The following is a 15,321-nucleotide window of genomic DNA, read 5'->3' on the forward strand; positions in this document are numbered from 1 at the left end:
TCTATTTTGCATTATGGAATATGCAATTTGAAATGTTTTCCGAAATTATGCATTACATAATGTCTTCAAACTGTGTTTTTGACACTCAATTGAAAAAAGAGTAAAAGTATAATTTTTAAGTGTTTGGAGGTGTAGGAAGAAATTATGGAGATGTAGGAATTAAGTCCTAGGTCTATTTGATTTAATTTTAAACTAAGGAAAAACTATTTTTTTTTTTTCTAAATGAGTTTACAACTTTGTACTTGTTTGTTATTGTCATTGTTATCATTGTTCGTTGTTTTTTATTTCCTTATTTCCGACTATTCTTGTATGAAATCAAATTGTCATGTCAGATCTAGTATGTCTATGTCTTCATTGTTGTTCGACAAGTCTTTGTGCAATCATCAAAATGTCTTTGTTCCAATATTTAAGTAAGTTAATATGGTCTAGGTAGTCTAGTTTAGTAAGAATAGATTTGAATACCTTTTACACGAGAATTAATTGTTTTTATATACCTGTCATTTATTAATTTTGTTATACTATTTTATGAAGGTTTTTATCCTCTAATAAATCCTAATAAGTGTCTTATTGTAACGGCGAATGGGCTCATAATCATGTTTGTCAAGGTTGACCTAATTTTAACAAGGTTGAACCAGCATCCATTCATATCTACTAAAATGGTGACCGTGGTGAACTTGTTACAAAACTTGTGTGATCTTGGTCGAGATGATCTTAATATTGTATAGTATAATATATAATACCTAAATAGTCTTGGATAAGATAATCTAAGTGTTGCTTCTTCACTTCAATTTCTTTTTATGCCTTTTCCTTTTCTTTTTTCCTATTTTCTTCTACTTTATTATTCTTGTTCTTAATTTTTTTTCTTTGTTTTCTATTCATTTTTATTTTTTGTTATATTTTTCTAATTTTTATTAGTTATTTAAAAAAATGATTTTTTTTCTTTTTTATTTCTCTTTACATTTTTTATTTGTTTATATTTTTTTGTTGTATTTTTCTTTATTCTTTTCTATTTCTTTTGTTCTTTTTTCTTTTTTTGTTATATTTCTCTTTTGTTGTTCTATTTCTTTTTTATTTGTTATATTTCTTTTTAATTTCTTTTTTTGTTTATAATTTTTATTATTATTTTCTATTCTTTCATTCTTTTCTTTCTTTGCAATAACTGCTTGCGTTTATTAACAATGGAAACAACTGAACAAATCAATTAACGATCATCTGACACAAGTGATCTATGATGAAAATATTGTCATCCTTTGAATGAATCAAATTTAAACACTACAAACATTTTGTAATTAATATGGACAATTATATTAGGAGGGCCAAAGAACATCTAATAGTAAAGGAGTAATGTTGCACCTTGTTCCAAAGCTCCAAAAAATGTTAAGAAGAAATTTCCAAAATGTTTAAGAAGAAATTTCGAAAATGTTTAAGGAGAAGGTAGTTGCTTTAATAAATTATGTTGATAATGTACGGAGCTTTGGTGATATTAATAAGATGAAGATGAAGTTGAATTTTCAACCAATAGTAGTCCCAAAAGGGAGAATGATGGAAAAAAGAGATCAATAAATATATTTTGCAAGAATCTTTCTCTTACTTTAGAAAAGAGAAAAACGTAAAAACAAAGAAAAATTAATATCAAAAGGGCATGTGACACAAATTCGAAGGTTTTAGTTCATGAATATATCATTCATTTCTAGTACCAAGTAGGATTGCCATTCAATCTTGTTAAATTGAAGAGCTTTCAAAACATGATTGATGCTATTGCAGCTTACGGTCCACATTAACCAATTCCTATGTACCATTAAACTAAAGTTTCACTTCTTAACAAAGAGATGGACTACATTAAAGGGTTGCTTAAAGATCACAAAGTGCAATAGACCAAACATGGTTGCTCTATCATGTTAGATTCATGGATTGATTGGAAGCAAAGATGTTTAATTAATTTTTTGGTGAACTCTCTTAAATGGACAATGTTTGTGAAGTCCATTTATGGCTTAAAATGTGTGAAAACGGGTGAAGAAGTATTTGAGATGCTTGATAAGAGGAAATAAGAAAAGAAGATGTTATAGCTATATCTTCTACAACTATTTTATTTTGTAAAAGGGTTTTCTCCTTTTCTTTATTAGAGGTGGTCAACTCTTCCTTAAGATTACTAACATTTTGTTATAGCAACTCCACATCATTTTTGGATGATGTTACTTTTTCTTTTAAATCATTATTTTCTATTAAAAGTTTCTTACTTTGTTTTTGCAGAAACCTATGTGTGTTAGATAGTTTAGATGAATATGAAATCAATTCATAATAGGCATAAATAACTGAGTGTAAGTCAGAAAAATCTATCTCGTCATCAGGGTCATCTGATGTGCTCTTAGCATTTCCTACCACGAGGCATACTTTTGCGTCTTTACCTTCACCGGACGTGTCCAAGTCCTCCCAAGTGCTCATCAGTAATTTCTTCTTTTCGTATCTGGGATTATGTGACTTTTTCTTCTTTCTTTTGAGCTCGGGACACTCAAATCTAAAGTGTCTAGGTTTGTAGCACTCGTAGCAGACAATTGAGTCCTCTAGTCATCAGTCTTTTGATTTGTTCTTTGAGCTAAACCTGATTTGTCTGCCCTTGAACATCGTGGCTCTTTTTCTCCTTCACATAGACTGAAGCTTTCTTGATATGAATGAAAGCTTCCCTTCTTCGTTTTCGTCCATGGAGTCTTGTTCACCATCGAACTCATTGGAGGATTCATTTGTTTTTAAAGCTTTGGTTTTAAGCGCAACACTCTTCTCCTTCTCGATTGAGCCATCTTGTAGGAATTCGAGCTTATGTACTTTTAAGATAGAGACCAATATACTTAGCTCTTGAAGAACCTAAACACTTGATACTAACTGATGACAATCCTCTGGCTAGGCTGAGCCAAAACTAGATTGAAGGTTGGGGTGGTTATAAAAATATGGTGGAAAAGAGACTAAGGCTCTTGGTCATGAGTTGTTTTATGGTGATAGAGGTGGTATTTAATGATGCTCTAAGAGAGGTTGGGTCAACTCTTGGAGAAAAATAGCTAGAGGAGGCCACTTGGGTTGCTCTAGCCTAGAGTGACCTAATAAGAGTAGTATGACACAAAAATAATAGCATGATTGTCTTTAAATCAAAGCTAATTACATGAAGAAGAGACACATCTATTTATAAGCTAAGATGTTTCAAAATAGGTAGAAACTTTAACCTAAAAGAGCCACCTTGGCTAGCTTGGAGAGTAAGGAGAAATTCTCTTCTTTACACTACAAGAAAAATAGCCATTACTGACCGATATTTATATACGGATTTTAATCCGTATGTAACATAAGTATTATATACGAATTTTACATACGGATCCTGAAAAACGAATTATATACAGATTTTATCTACCGATATATCCGTATATAAAATATGTATATAATATTCATGCGTTTGGGCGGGAATTTTATCCAAAGATAATATCGGTATGTAAGAAATTAAAATCTGTATATAAATCCAAAAATTATTACCTACTCAAATTAGATACGGATATTTATAATTAGTTATTAAAAAAATATAAAATAAAAGTAAAACTTTATTTTCGTTTTCTCCCTCCTCAAAATTCTACCTTTCTTCCAAATTCTCACAAAGCAAGAAACCCTCGTAGGGTTTCTTCTCCTTCTTCACGCAAACAACAACAACAACCTCCTTTTCGCACCTTCCCAAGTTAACTACGGTGCCACCTCCATTGCTGTTAGGTCCCTCATCATTGTCGCACCTCTCCCGGCTGGCCAAGGTCATCGTCGGCGACATCGCTCACTGCCGTAGTCTCTAACCTAGGTTTTCATGTATCTAACCCTTATTTCTTCCTTTCTCGTCCGTTCCCATCATCTAGGTTTAATATATCTAACACTTCTTTATTCCCATTGTTCCCTAAATCCCTAAATCCATAAGTTCTCCATTCAAACTCCCTTATCTGCTCATTCCCTAAATCCCTAAACAACCTTGGTGAGTTTCGCAGGTGGGATGCTGGCGATGCTCAACGAGCCCCATCTCTCGCTTAAGCTTCACGCGCACTCCAACCTCAACAAATTGGTCGACACCTTCTGGCCGAGATCTCCACTAGTCGGCCTAAGATGTGAGCATTCTCCTTTTTTCCTTCAATCTCTGCTTTTTTGCGAATTTGGATTTGGGTTTTGCGTGTGCTTTTTGTTGACACTGGAGCTTCTCTGCTTAAGAGTGGAGACAATTTGTGTGCAGTTGTGATTTGCTTCCAGCACCAACCTCCTCGCAACTTGGTGGCCCCTTGGTCTAGAGTGCACTAGAGCTTCTCTGCTTAAGGTTTGAAGGAGTTGCAGAGTTTCCTTGAGAACTTGGGTAATTGAGTTCCTTCAATTTTCTTCTTTTTGAGGATTAATATTCATTTGTAATTTTCTTCTTTTAATAGTTGACAACTTAAAAAGACTACTAAAATTTACTTTAGAAATTAATATGCAGAGATGTATGAGTGTAAAGTGAAAAATATAATTAAAAAATGTAATTTAGAATGGTTGAAAGAATCCTGTTAACTAGTTGCAGCGTGGAATGTACTTCTAAATCAATGAGAACAAGCATATTCTCATCATCTAATTAAAATAGAAATTTAAAACTGTATGTTTTCATTTACGATATTTAGGTTGCTTATATGAGGAAGTTGTCAAGTGGTAATTCTTGGTTCTGTTTTTTGGTTATGTAATTTTTTTTTAAGTTACATTACATGACGTATATAATTTAAAATTGGAACTACAGGTGGTGTTATGATTATGTCATTGGCATAATTTATATTAAGTTTGTATTGGCAGAGAGGAAAATAAAAAAGAGATTGAATCATTTTGTTGGTTTGGTTTGAGAGTTAATGTGGAGTGTAATTTGGCAAAGAGGAAAAGAAAAAAGAGATTGGGTCAAAATTGGGTGATTATTAGTATAAAAGTAAGGGTGATTACTCTCTACTTTTGAAATTTGTTTGCTTCTTTATTATGCCCATCACCTTAATTTGATGTGAAAAGTAGTTATTGTCCATTGGCATGTTATATCAACTTGAGTGTTTTTTATTTAGCTTTGTATTGTTGGTTTGCAGGATCTTGTGGAACTGTGTATATCATGCTTTGTAGTATGGATTGGTATGTTCTTTCCTCTTCCTGTAATTTTTGTTTTAAATTTCATCTTCCTTAACATGTTTAAGTTTTTTGTACACGTTACACTATTGGTTATGTTGCAATTCAAATTACTATCATTTAAAGTCCTTTTTTAAAGTGTTCAATTGAAATTTACTTTGTGCATCAGACAAAAATATATTCATGTTTCTTTAGGGTGTTACGGTTAAGGTTTTCTCAAAGCAAGAATATTCAGATAATGTACCTATTATAGAAAGATAATGCTTACTCAAGTTCTTTGGCTTGATTCTCCACAGCATTAGCAACCTCTATGGCTGATTGCTTTGATGGCTCATTTAGATGGACCAAAAATGTTATATTGTCATGCAACATTGTATTTGCATTTTATTAGAACTAACTATAATTATGCCTTTTCTTATCCCTTTGTTTTGAGATTGCCATCAAACTTGAAAAGGTCTTCCACCCAATAATTATATGTGCAACATTTGCAGAGCTATCAACAATTGCTTTGGATATATTATACAAGGACCTGTTTGTTTTAGATTTAAATTATTGTAAAAGTTAAATTTGAGTGTTATGAGATATTAATATTAAGTAGTTGTATTTATTTCTTTGAACTCTCTTTATAGAGTATTCAAATAAAATTTTCATGTTTTAATTATTTGATTTTCAACACAATTATATATTATAAATTTTTAACATTTATAATCTGGTAGTAATTATTTAAAATTTTATGAGAAGTTTTAATGTGTAAAAATTTTAATATTAATTATATAACTATTAGAAAAAACCAATCTAATTAAATGTTATAAACAATAGATACATATGTACATACTTTTGTAATTACATACGGATTTATCCGTATATAATATCCGTATGTAAATTACATACGGATTTATCCGTATATAATATCCGTATGTAAATTATATACGGATTTATCCGTATATAATATCCGTATGTAAATTATATACGAATTTATCCGTATGTAACTTAGCTACGCCTTTTTTATATACGAATTTTTGTTCGTATATAATTCGTATGTAAAATCATTTTATATACGAATTTTTGATGTTATATACGAATTTTGGCGGTATGTAATAGTGATTTTTCTTGTAGTGTTAGAAGAATAACAAATGGCAAAAATCCTCTCCAATAAGAGAGGGACATGTGACCACTACTTACGGAGAATCCTCCTAATTCCTAGAGTGACATTTGGTCATTAACTAAGAGGAAAATCTCTCCAAAGGAAGGGTGACACATGGCATGGACAACCCACCCCTCCTTGTCCACCAAGTTAGATGAAACTTTGACCCCTTGGTCAACAAGCCCAAAATCACATCCAACTTTGGTCAACATTGGGCATTGGCCCTTTGTTGAGTTGAGTGGTCAATACCCTATTCTACTTGGCCCAAAATACAAGGTCCAAAATAAATCCTACATTATTAGACCCATAATACAAGGGTGTTGCTCCCTCCACCACCACACCATGCTTCCTCCACCTCCCCAAATTCTTTTAATTTCAATTTTATCCTTCCTAGTTTTACTCATTTATTTTTGCTAGGCAGCTACACCCCCATCCATCTCTCACGAATTTCATTTTCTTCCATTTCCGCTTCACTTCCTCTCCTCTCTCATTTCCGTTTCTCTCCCATTTCCGTTTCACGTCTTCTCATTTCTTGTCTTCTTTTTTGCTTTAATTATATTACACCTAATTCTTTCCCTTCTTTTCCCAAGAAAACCCCAAACAAGAAAAAAGGACAAACCCCAAAAATATGCTTAGAAAGCTTGCTATTATAGTCAATGAAAGGAGAACCCCAGGGATGTTTATAATGTATAAAACACCAAGTAAAACAATTGTCAGTTAACGCATGCACATGCAAGACAAAGAAAGTGATTATATCTGACTTTTCTTGAGTAACATTTATACATAACATTCCCAACAAAAAACAAGCAAGTGGAATGTCCAAAAGAGTCCCCTGAGCATTAACTTTGGTTTCTGCAATAAAATTTAGGGTCTTTCTCTCTATAACTAAAACAAGGACTGCAACCACCTGTTCGCAAATGACAGCATAAAAAGCAATGTTCTATGAGAATGAGAGCACAAATATTTGATGGATAAATGTAAAATCAATTTACCTTGCATCGAAGCACTATTTTCTTGTGGGTCAAGCCCTGAGGCAATTCAGAGATCAAACAAGTGATATACTTTCGAGATGCATCGTCGACATCTTTAGTAAAGCTTAAAACAGAGGGCTTGTCACCACATTGTTTATCACATACTTTTATGAATTTTATTACAATAAATGACACAGGCATCAACATAAATTTATATTTGTGTCTTGCAGAGCAGAAGACAAGGAATCAATCATGTTGAAAATTAAAGAACTTTCACATGATAAATGGGAGGATATTCCTTCATATGAGTGCATATGGAAAAATGGAAGAGTAAAATTATGTATACATAACAGATTGGCATACAAGAACACATGAAATACACTCGTCAATGGATTTTGTTTTTACAGAGCAGTTCACCACTGTCAATATTACTATTTTTTCTTTAACAGTGCAGTGAAACAAAAACTGGTTTCCAATTGTTTCTTGTCTGATAATCAAATGCATACCTTGCATAGAGAATTTGATGAAATACTGCAGTTACACCAGGTCCAAATCCAGTGGGGAAAGTATGTTTATTTACAGAACCATAAATATTCACCTAATAAGAAATAAACTAACAAGATTATGTTGCAAAATAAGCACAGAAAAATATGAAGATAAATATAGAATAAGATGGGATTCCACTTACAATGTGGTGATGCACCAAAACATGAATGCAGAAATTGCTTTTAGTCCCAACGAGGCCTTTCAACTGAAGAGAATGTTGACATTCGTTGACATCGGTTTGTCCAATGAATGTTGACATTCGTTTGTGCAATAACAAATGTTGACATCCGTTTATTAAAGGGTAAAAAAAGAATAAGGAGGTGCAAGGAGTACTCTATGGTGGTGGAGGGAGTAACTCTCATAATACAAAGCATAAATAAATCCTAAACCACTTGGCCCACAATACAAGGCCCAAAATTATTCTTACTCTATTAGAAGCTTCATGATGGTCGAAAATTTCCCAAGAGAGAGAGTTTAGGCCTATTTTCCACAGATAACTCCAACTCTTTTTTATTGTGCTTGGCCATAACTTGGGGGTACGCCATCAGAAAAGCTCTTAGAGAAAAGGAAACAAGGGAAGAGGAAGATAGAAGAGAAGAAAAAGAAAGAAGAGAAGAGAGAGAGAAGAGAAAAGGAAGAAAAGAAAGAGCTTGAAGAAGAGAAAAAAGAGGGAGCAAATTCCTAACAAGAAGGAAGGTACTATTGCTGGCAATTTCCACTCTCACAATTACAATGGAACCAAGACTTTTAAGTGGAGTTCAACTTTTCTCCAATAATCATTAAGTTTTCAAATTTTAACTTCTCTTTTGAAAATGTTGTCATTCCATCCTTCAAAGTAAATTTTTTTTCAACATGTAGCAACTCAAAACTTGAATTATCGATACCTTTGTGGTTACAACTAGTTTAAGACAAAAAATCAAAATTTTTATGAAGGCTTCTTGTATCTGCAAGGGCCGGACGCCGTACGGAAGGATCCGTGAGCGGACGCCCAAGCTAATTGGGCGGGTCTCCATGCGGACGAGGCGGACGCCCATATCACATGGGCGGACACGACGAGCAAAGCCGGACGCCGTACGGAAGAGCCCACATGGGCGGATCCCACATGGGCGGATCTTCGCGGACGCGGCCAGCGGAACCGGACGCCGGACCAAAGATCCCACATGGGCGGATCTCACATGGGCGGATCTCCGTGCGCGCGAGGCAGACGCCCACTTCACATGGGCGAACGTCCACGCCCGCCAAATCACTAATCAACATGACTTAAGGAAAAGTAGCCTGGTTTAAAGGTAAGTAGAAATTAGAAGCTATCGGGCCGTTTTGGGCCGTGATTAACTTTTCACTAATCCCAAGCCCATAGCGAAAACTATAAATACAGGTCCATGGTGAGTGGTAGATAGGTCACATTGAATGCACATTTATTGCTATTCTAGAGAGAGAAACCATTGCTCAGAAACTGACTTTGGCATCGGAGAATCTTTTGCAGGTCTCCACCCCTCAGGATTGAGAGAAGGAATCGAGAATCAGGACAGAAGATCAGCCACCGGGACAAATTGACAGGAGGTCGTGGAGGTTTGGAACTGCACAGCCCTACACATCCGAAACATTTGGCGCCCACCGTGGGGCCGTGTGACTTAAAAAACCCAATGGTGACCACGAGAAACATGAGCTTAGACGATCCCGCCGAGATGATGCGCGTGCTACAACAAAAAATGGACGAGATGCAGCAACGTCATGAAGAGGAGATGGCGGCCGTGAAGGCCGACTGCGAAGCCCGGATAGCTCGGGAGATCGGGCGGATGAACGGGGAAGAACGAACGAAGGACAAAGGGAAGGGGGTGGAAGGAGAACGCCCGCCCCCGGGTACCGAGAGCGATAGGACTTGGAGGCCTTCCGGATCGGAGGCAGCGGAAAGCAAGGCTAAGTCGGTGCACGCGGAAAGCGCTGCCGAGGACGGGCGGATGGTTATCAAGCCGGAGCCTTCATCCACCCTATTGCTTCCATTCACCCAAAGCATAATGAATGTCCAAATCTCGGAGCAATTCATGGCTCCGCAGTTCAAAATGTATAACGGAACGACGGACCCCGCGTCCCATATCCAAACATTCTCAAACGCGATGGCGTTCCGGACAGGCAATGACGCCATTTGGTGCCGAGCATTCTCGCTCTCGTTAGAAGACGAGGCACTGGAATGGTTCAACACCCTCCCCCCTAATTCTATAGAAAACTTTGCTGATTTGAAACAACTATTCATCAAGCAATTCGCGGCCAGTAGCACCCAAGACTTGACCGTGTTTGAATTAATGACCCTCAAGCAGGGGAAGGACGAAACACTGCGGACGTTTATGGATAGATACCAGAAGACCGTCCGCCGCGTAAAAAGCTTGACCCCTGAGCTTGCCCTTCATTATATCCTGCCGGCCTTAAAACCGGGACCATTCAAGGATAGTGTCTGCAGGCGTGCTCCTAAAACAATGGAGGAGCTGAGGGAGAGAGCAGCTGACGAGATAAGGGTGGAGGAGATGAAACTCTCCTACAAAAAGGAAAATCAAGAAGTTAGAGAAAAGGCGGACGGTAATAAAATCGCTCCGTCGACGAGAAAAACGTTCGGCCTTAGACCCGGGGAGCACAAGAAAGGACCCCGCTTCCAACAGTATACACCTTTGAATGCCTCAAGGGAGAAGATCCTTCGGGAGGCCCTGAGTGCAGAGTTGATAACAGAGCATGAAGGGCTCCCTACTTCGAAGAACGCTGACCGGAGCAAACACTGCTCCTACCACAAAAATATGGGTCACAGCACCGAAGAGTGCTGGACCCTCAAGGACAAAATAGAGGAGCTCATCCGGGCGGGAAAGCTCAAGAAATACGTCCGCGATGAGCGTCCGCCACAACCAACCGAACGGCCTGCTCAGAGGCCGGCCTACCGAAAGGACAAGCCAAAGAACACGAGGACGGAGCGACCACGCTCAGAAAGACGATCAAGCCGAAGCCGTAGCAGGGAACGCCCCTTGAGAGGGCATATCAACACCATTTCCGGAGGATTCGCGGGAGGAGGATCATCTTCCTCCGCCCGTAAGCGCCATCTTCGAGCCCTCCATTCCGTCCATGTGATTGACAAGCCGCGCCGATCCATGCCGCCCATCACATTCTCCGACGAAGACTTTCACGCCCCTGATCCCGACCAGGACGACCCAATGGTCATAACGGCAGAAATAGCACGGTACGGGATAAGCAAAGTTCTAGTTGACCAAGGAAGTTCGGTCAACATCCTTTACTGGAAGACTTTCCTGCAGATGGATATCGCAGAGGACCTGATTGTTCCTTACGATGGGCAAATAGTCGGGTTCGCAGGAGAGAGAGTTGACACAAGGGGATACGTGGAGTTGAGGACGAGGTTGGGGACGGGACGATCTAGCGAGGAGAAGAGGGTCCGGTATCTGCTGGTGGAGGCTAGCACCTCATATAACGTGCTGCTCGGAAGGCCGTGCTTAAACGCTTTTGGAGCGATCGTCTCTACCCCCCACCTCACAATGAAATACCCCTCCGAGAAGGGAACTATTTGTACAGTCCGGGCGGACCAGAAGACGGCGCGAGAATGTTACGCGGCAGGGTTGAAGTTGCACGTCCGTCCCGTAAAAAGGCGGGCGGCCGGCTCGGAGGTGGCCATGGCCGACCTTGATCCTAGGACAAATACCGAGGACCGGCTGGAACCTATGGGAGAAACCCAACCTATCCTGATAGGAAAGGAACCTGCCCAAACCACTCTCATCGCCAGGGAGCTGAACCCCGAAATGGAAAAGGAGTTGAGAGCACTCTTGTGGAGGAACCGTGATCTCTTTGCGTGGACGGCGGCGGATATGCCAGGCATTCATCCGGGGTGATGTGCCACAAGCTCTCGCTTTTCCAGAATGCACGACCTATAGCCCAGAAAAAGCGAAGAATGGGCGAGGAGAAGCGCAAGGCGGTCGAGGAGGAGGTAGAGAAGTTGAAGAGAGCCGGATTCGTCCGGGCTGTCACCTACACCACCTGGCTAGCTAACGTGGTCATGGTGAAGAAGGCCAGCGGGAAGTGGCGCATGTGTACCGACTACACGGATCTGAACAAGGCCTGCCCAAAGGATTCGCACCCCCTACCCAGCATAGACGCCCTGGTGGACGGCGCCTCCGGACACCGGGTGTTGAGTTTCTTGGATGCGTATTCCGGGTACAATCAGATACCCATGTACGGACCAGACATCGAGAAGACAGCATTCATCACAGAGAAGGCTAACTTCTGCTATGAGGTTATGCCGTTCGGCCTGAAGAATGCGGGGGCGACATACCAGCGCCTAATGGATCGAATCTTCCGGGACCAGATAGGCCGGTGCATGGACGTATACGTGGACGACATGGTGGTCCGATCGGCAGATGGAGAGGGACACATCCAAGACCTCGAGGAAGTTTTTCGCCAAGTCAGGAAATTCGGCATGCGCTTGAACCCCGCAAAGTGTACATTCGGGGTAGCAGCCGGAAAGTTCTTGGGTTTTATGCTAACTTCAAGGGGGATTGAGGCTAACCCGGACAAGTGTGACGCGGTACTACAAATGCAGAGTCCGGCCACCCTTAAGGAAGTCCAGAGACTGGTCGGACGCCTCACCGCCTTGTCCCGGTTTATCCCCAAGCTAGCAGAGCGGATGAGGCCGGTCCTGCGTAAGCTGAAGAAAGGGGCCGGCCCGGCGTGGGATGACGAATGCGAGCGAGCGTTCCAAGACGTCAAAGCCATTCTAAGTAACCCACCCGTCATGAACCGCCCGGTTCCGGGTGGAGATTTGCATATCTTCTTGGGAGTATCTGAAACGGCCATCAGCGCCGTATTGATGCAAGAGCGGCCTCAACCGAGGTTAATTTACTTCGTGAGTCGAACGCTCCTAGATGCAGAAACCCGGTATCAGCGGATAGAGAAGGTGGCCTTGGCTTTATTACACGCGTCCCGAAGGCTTCGCCCTTACTTTCAAAGTTATCAAGTGATAGTCCGAACGGACTTCCCAATCTCCAAAATCCTCAGAAAGCCGGACCTAGCCGGACGGATGGTGGCATGGGCAGTAGAGCTCTCAGAGTTCGGCTTGCGCTACGAACCAAGGGGATCGGTTAAAGGCCAACATTTGGCAGATTTCGCGGCCGAATTACCCCCACCCGGCCTAGAAGACTGGCATCTGTACGTGGACGGAGCGTCCGGACGTTCGATAAGCGGGGCCGGCATCGTTCTTGAAGGCCCCAACGGATTCTTACTGGAGCATTCCTTGATATTCAAATTCAAAGTATCCAACAACCAGGCCGAGTATGAGGCCCTGGTAGCCGGCCTCGAGTTGGCGAAAGACATGGGGGCGCGCAGGATAACCTGCCGGACGGACTCTGAGTTGGTGGTCGGCCAAATGAACGGCAACTTCCAAGTCAGAGAGGAGCGCCTTTTACGATACTACCAACGAGCGACGGAACTCGCAAGGGCGTTCGACAAAGTTGACATACAGCACATTCCCAGGGAACAAAACACGAGGGCGGACATACTGTCTAAACTCAGTTCGGGAAAGGAAAAGGGACAGTTGACTACTGTCGTGCGGCAAGTTCTACTTCAGCCTTCGGTAGAATGCTCGGCGGTATCCGATGGAGGGCAGGACTGGCGTGCAGAAATCAGGGAGATCATGACCCGCCAGGACGAAGGGCGGACGGTAGGTCCGGGCGAAGCCAAGAAAATCGCCCCTTATCTTATCGTGGGGGATGACTTATACCGAAGAGGATTCTCCTCTCCCCTCCTTAAGTGCTTGGGCAACGAAGAGGCGCGCTATGTCATGGACGAGCTTCACAATGGCATCTGTGGCCTCCACACGGGTTGGAGGACGTTGAAAGCCCGGTTACTGAGAGCCGGATACTATTGGCCTACCATGGAGGCGGATACGAAAGCGTTCGTCCAGAAGTGCCTCAGTTGCCAAGCGCACGCCAACCACTCTCACCGACCGCCACACGCTCTGAATCCAGTATCATCCCCTTGGCCGTTCGCCCAATGGGGAATGGACATCGTGGGACCGTTTCCGTTAGGACGGGCGCAGAAGAAGTTTCTTTTAGTGGCGGTGGATTATTTCACCAAGTGGGTAGAGGCCGAGCCCCTGGCAACCATCACGGCCGCCCAGGTCCAGAAATTCTGTTGGAAGTTGATATGTCGCTTCGGCCTCCCCCGATCCATCATCACAGACAACGGCCGGCAGTTTATAGATAAAAAACTCGCCGAATTCTTCAAAGGATTGGGGATCAAGCACATTACCAGCTCCGTCGAGCATCCCCAGACGAACGGTCAAGCCGAAGCGATGAACAAGACCATAGTTTCGGAACTTAAGCGGCGTTTGGGAGAAAGGAAGGGAGCATGGGTGGACGAACTGCCCGAGGTCCTATGGGCCTATAGATGCACACCTCATGGAACCACCGGCGAAACCCCTTTTAACTTAACTTATGGTACTGATGCCATGCTGCCGGTTGAGCTGGGCGAACCGTCTTTAAGGCGAGAAGTCGAGGACCTGAACCTCAACGATCAAGAGTTGAGAATCGAATTGGACTCCCTCGACGAACGGCGTGACCGAGCGGCGCTGAGGGCCGAAGCTTGCAAACGAATGGTCGAGAGAAAATACAACTCCAAGGTCCGCCCAAGAAGTTTCCAAGAGGGGGATTTAGTATGGAGAAAAGCGGGGGATGCCCGCCGAAACCCGGCGCACGGAAAACTCGCCGCCAAATGGGAGGGGCCATTCAGGATAGTGGAAGCCCCGGGGAACGGAGCCTACAGGCTGGAACGCATGGACGGACACCCCATCCCCAACACCTGGAACGCCACACATTTAAAGTTTTACTTTAGTTAATGTCAAATACTTGTTCCGATGTACCCCCATAAATCAATGAATCAAGATACCTGTTTTCTCCCACGAAGCTAATATCATCTTATAGAAATGTAATAACGAAGGATCGTCCGCCCTACCAAACTCCAAGCTGGTGAAAGAGTGTTCCAACGAGAACAGCTCTCAGCTTGGTTGGGCGACATAGCGAAGGATCGTCCGCCCTACCAAACTCCAAGCTGGCAAAAGAGTGTTCCAACGAGAACAGCTCTCAGCTTGGTTGGGCGACATAGCGAAGGATCGTCCGCCCTACCAAACTCCAAGCTGGCAAAGAGTGTTCCAACGAGAACAATTCTCAGCTTGGTTGGGCGACATAACGAAGAATCGTCCGCCCTACCAAACTCCAAGCTGGCAAAAGAGTGTTCCAACGAGAACAGCTCTCAGCTTGGTTGGGCGACATAGCGAAGGATCGTCCGCCCTACCAAACTCCAAGCTGGCAAAAGAGTGTTCCAACGAGAACAGCTCTCAGCTTGGTTGGGCGACATAGCGAAGGATCGTCCGCCCTACCAAACTCCAAGCTGGCAAAGAGTGTTCCAACGAGAACAATTCTCAGCTTGGTTGGGCGACATAACGAAGAATCGTCCGCCCTACCAAACTCCAAGCTGGCAAAAGAG

The 15,321-nt window shown here is 41.9% G+C and overlaps 1 protein-coding gene and 1 long non-coding RNA gene across 2 annotated transcripts; both read left to right on the plus strand.

Moving 5' to 3' along the window:
* The first annotated feature begins 3,594 nt into the window (after positions 1-3,594).
* On the plus strand, positions 3,595-5,797 carry LOC124823210 (uncharacterized). Its single transcript, XR_007027623.2, has 3 exons — positions 3,595-4,121; positions 4,222-4,360; positions 5,100-5,797. It is a non-coding gene; the product is annotated as an uncharacterized LOC124823210 (long non-coding RNA).
* A 3,661-nt stretch (positions 5,798-9,458) lies between these two features.
* LOC148206602 (uncharacterized) lies at positions 9,459-11,675 on the plus strand. The gene has a single exon (XM_088108212.1). It carries the CDS (start codon positions 9,459-9,461, stop codon positions 11,673-11,675), a length of 2,217 nt encoding a protein of 738 aa, XP_087964338.1.
* The last annotated feature ends 3,646 nt before the right edge of the window (positions 11,676-15,321 follow it).

This window comes from Vigna umbellata, chromosome 1 (genome assembly GCF_029865625.1).
Source record: "Vigna umbellata cultivar VRB3 chromosome 1, Vumbellata_1.0, whole genome shotgun sequence".
NCBI classification, from domain to species: domain Eukaryota; kingdom Viridiplantae; phylum Streptophyta; class Magnoliopsida; order Fabales; family Fabaceae; genus Vigna; species Vigna umbellata.

Excerpts from the sequence above, each read along its gene's own strand:
- LOC148206602 (XM_088108212.1), top strand. The coding sequence starts at position 9,459 with ATGAGCTTAGACGATCCCGCCGAGATGATGCGCGTGCTACAACAAAAA.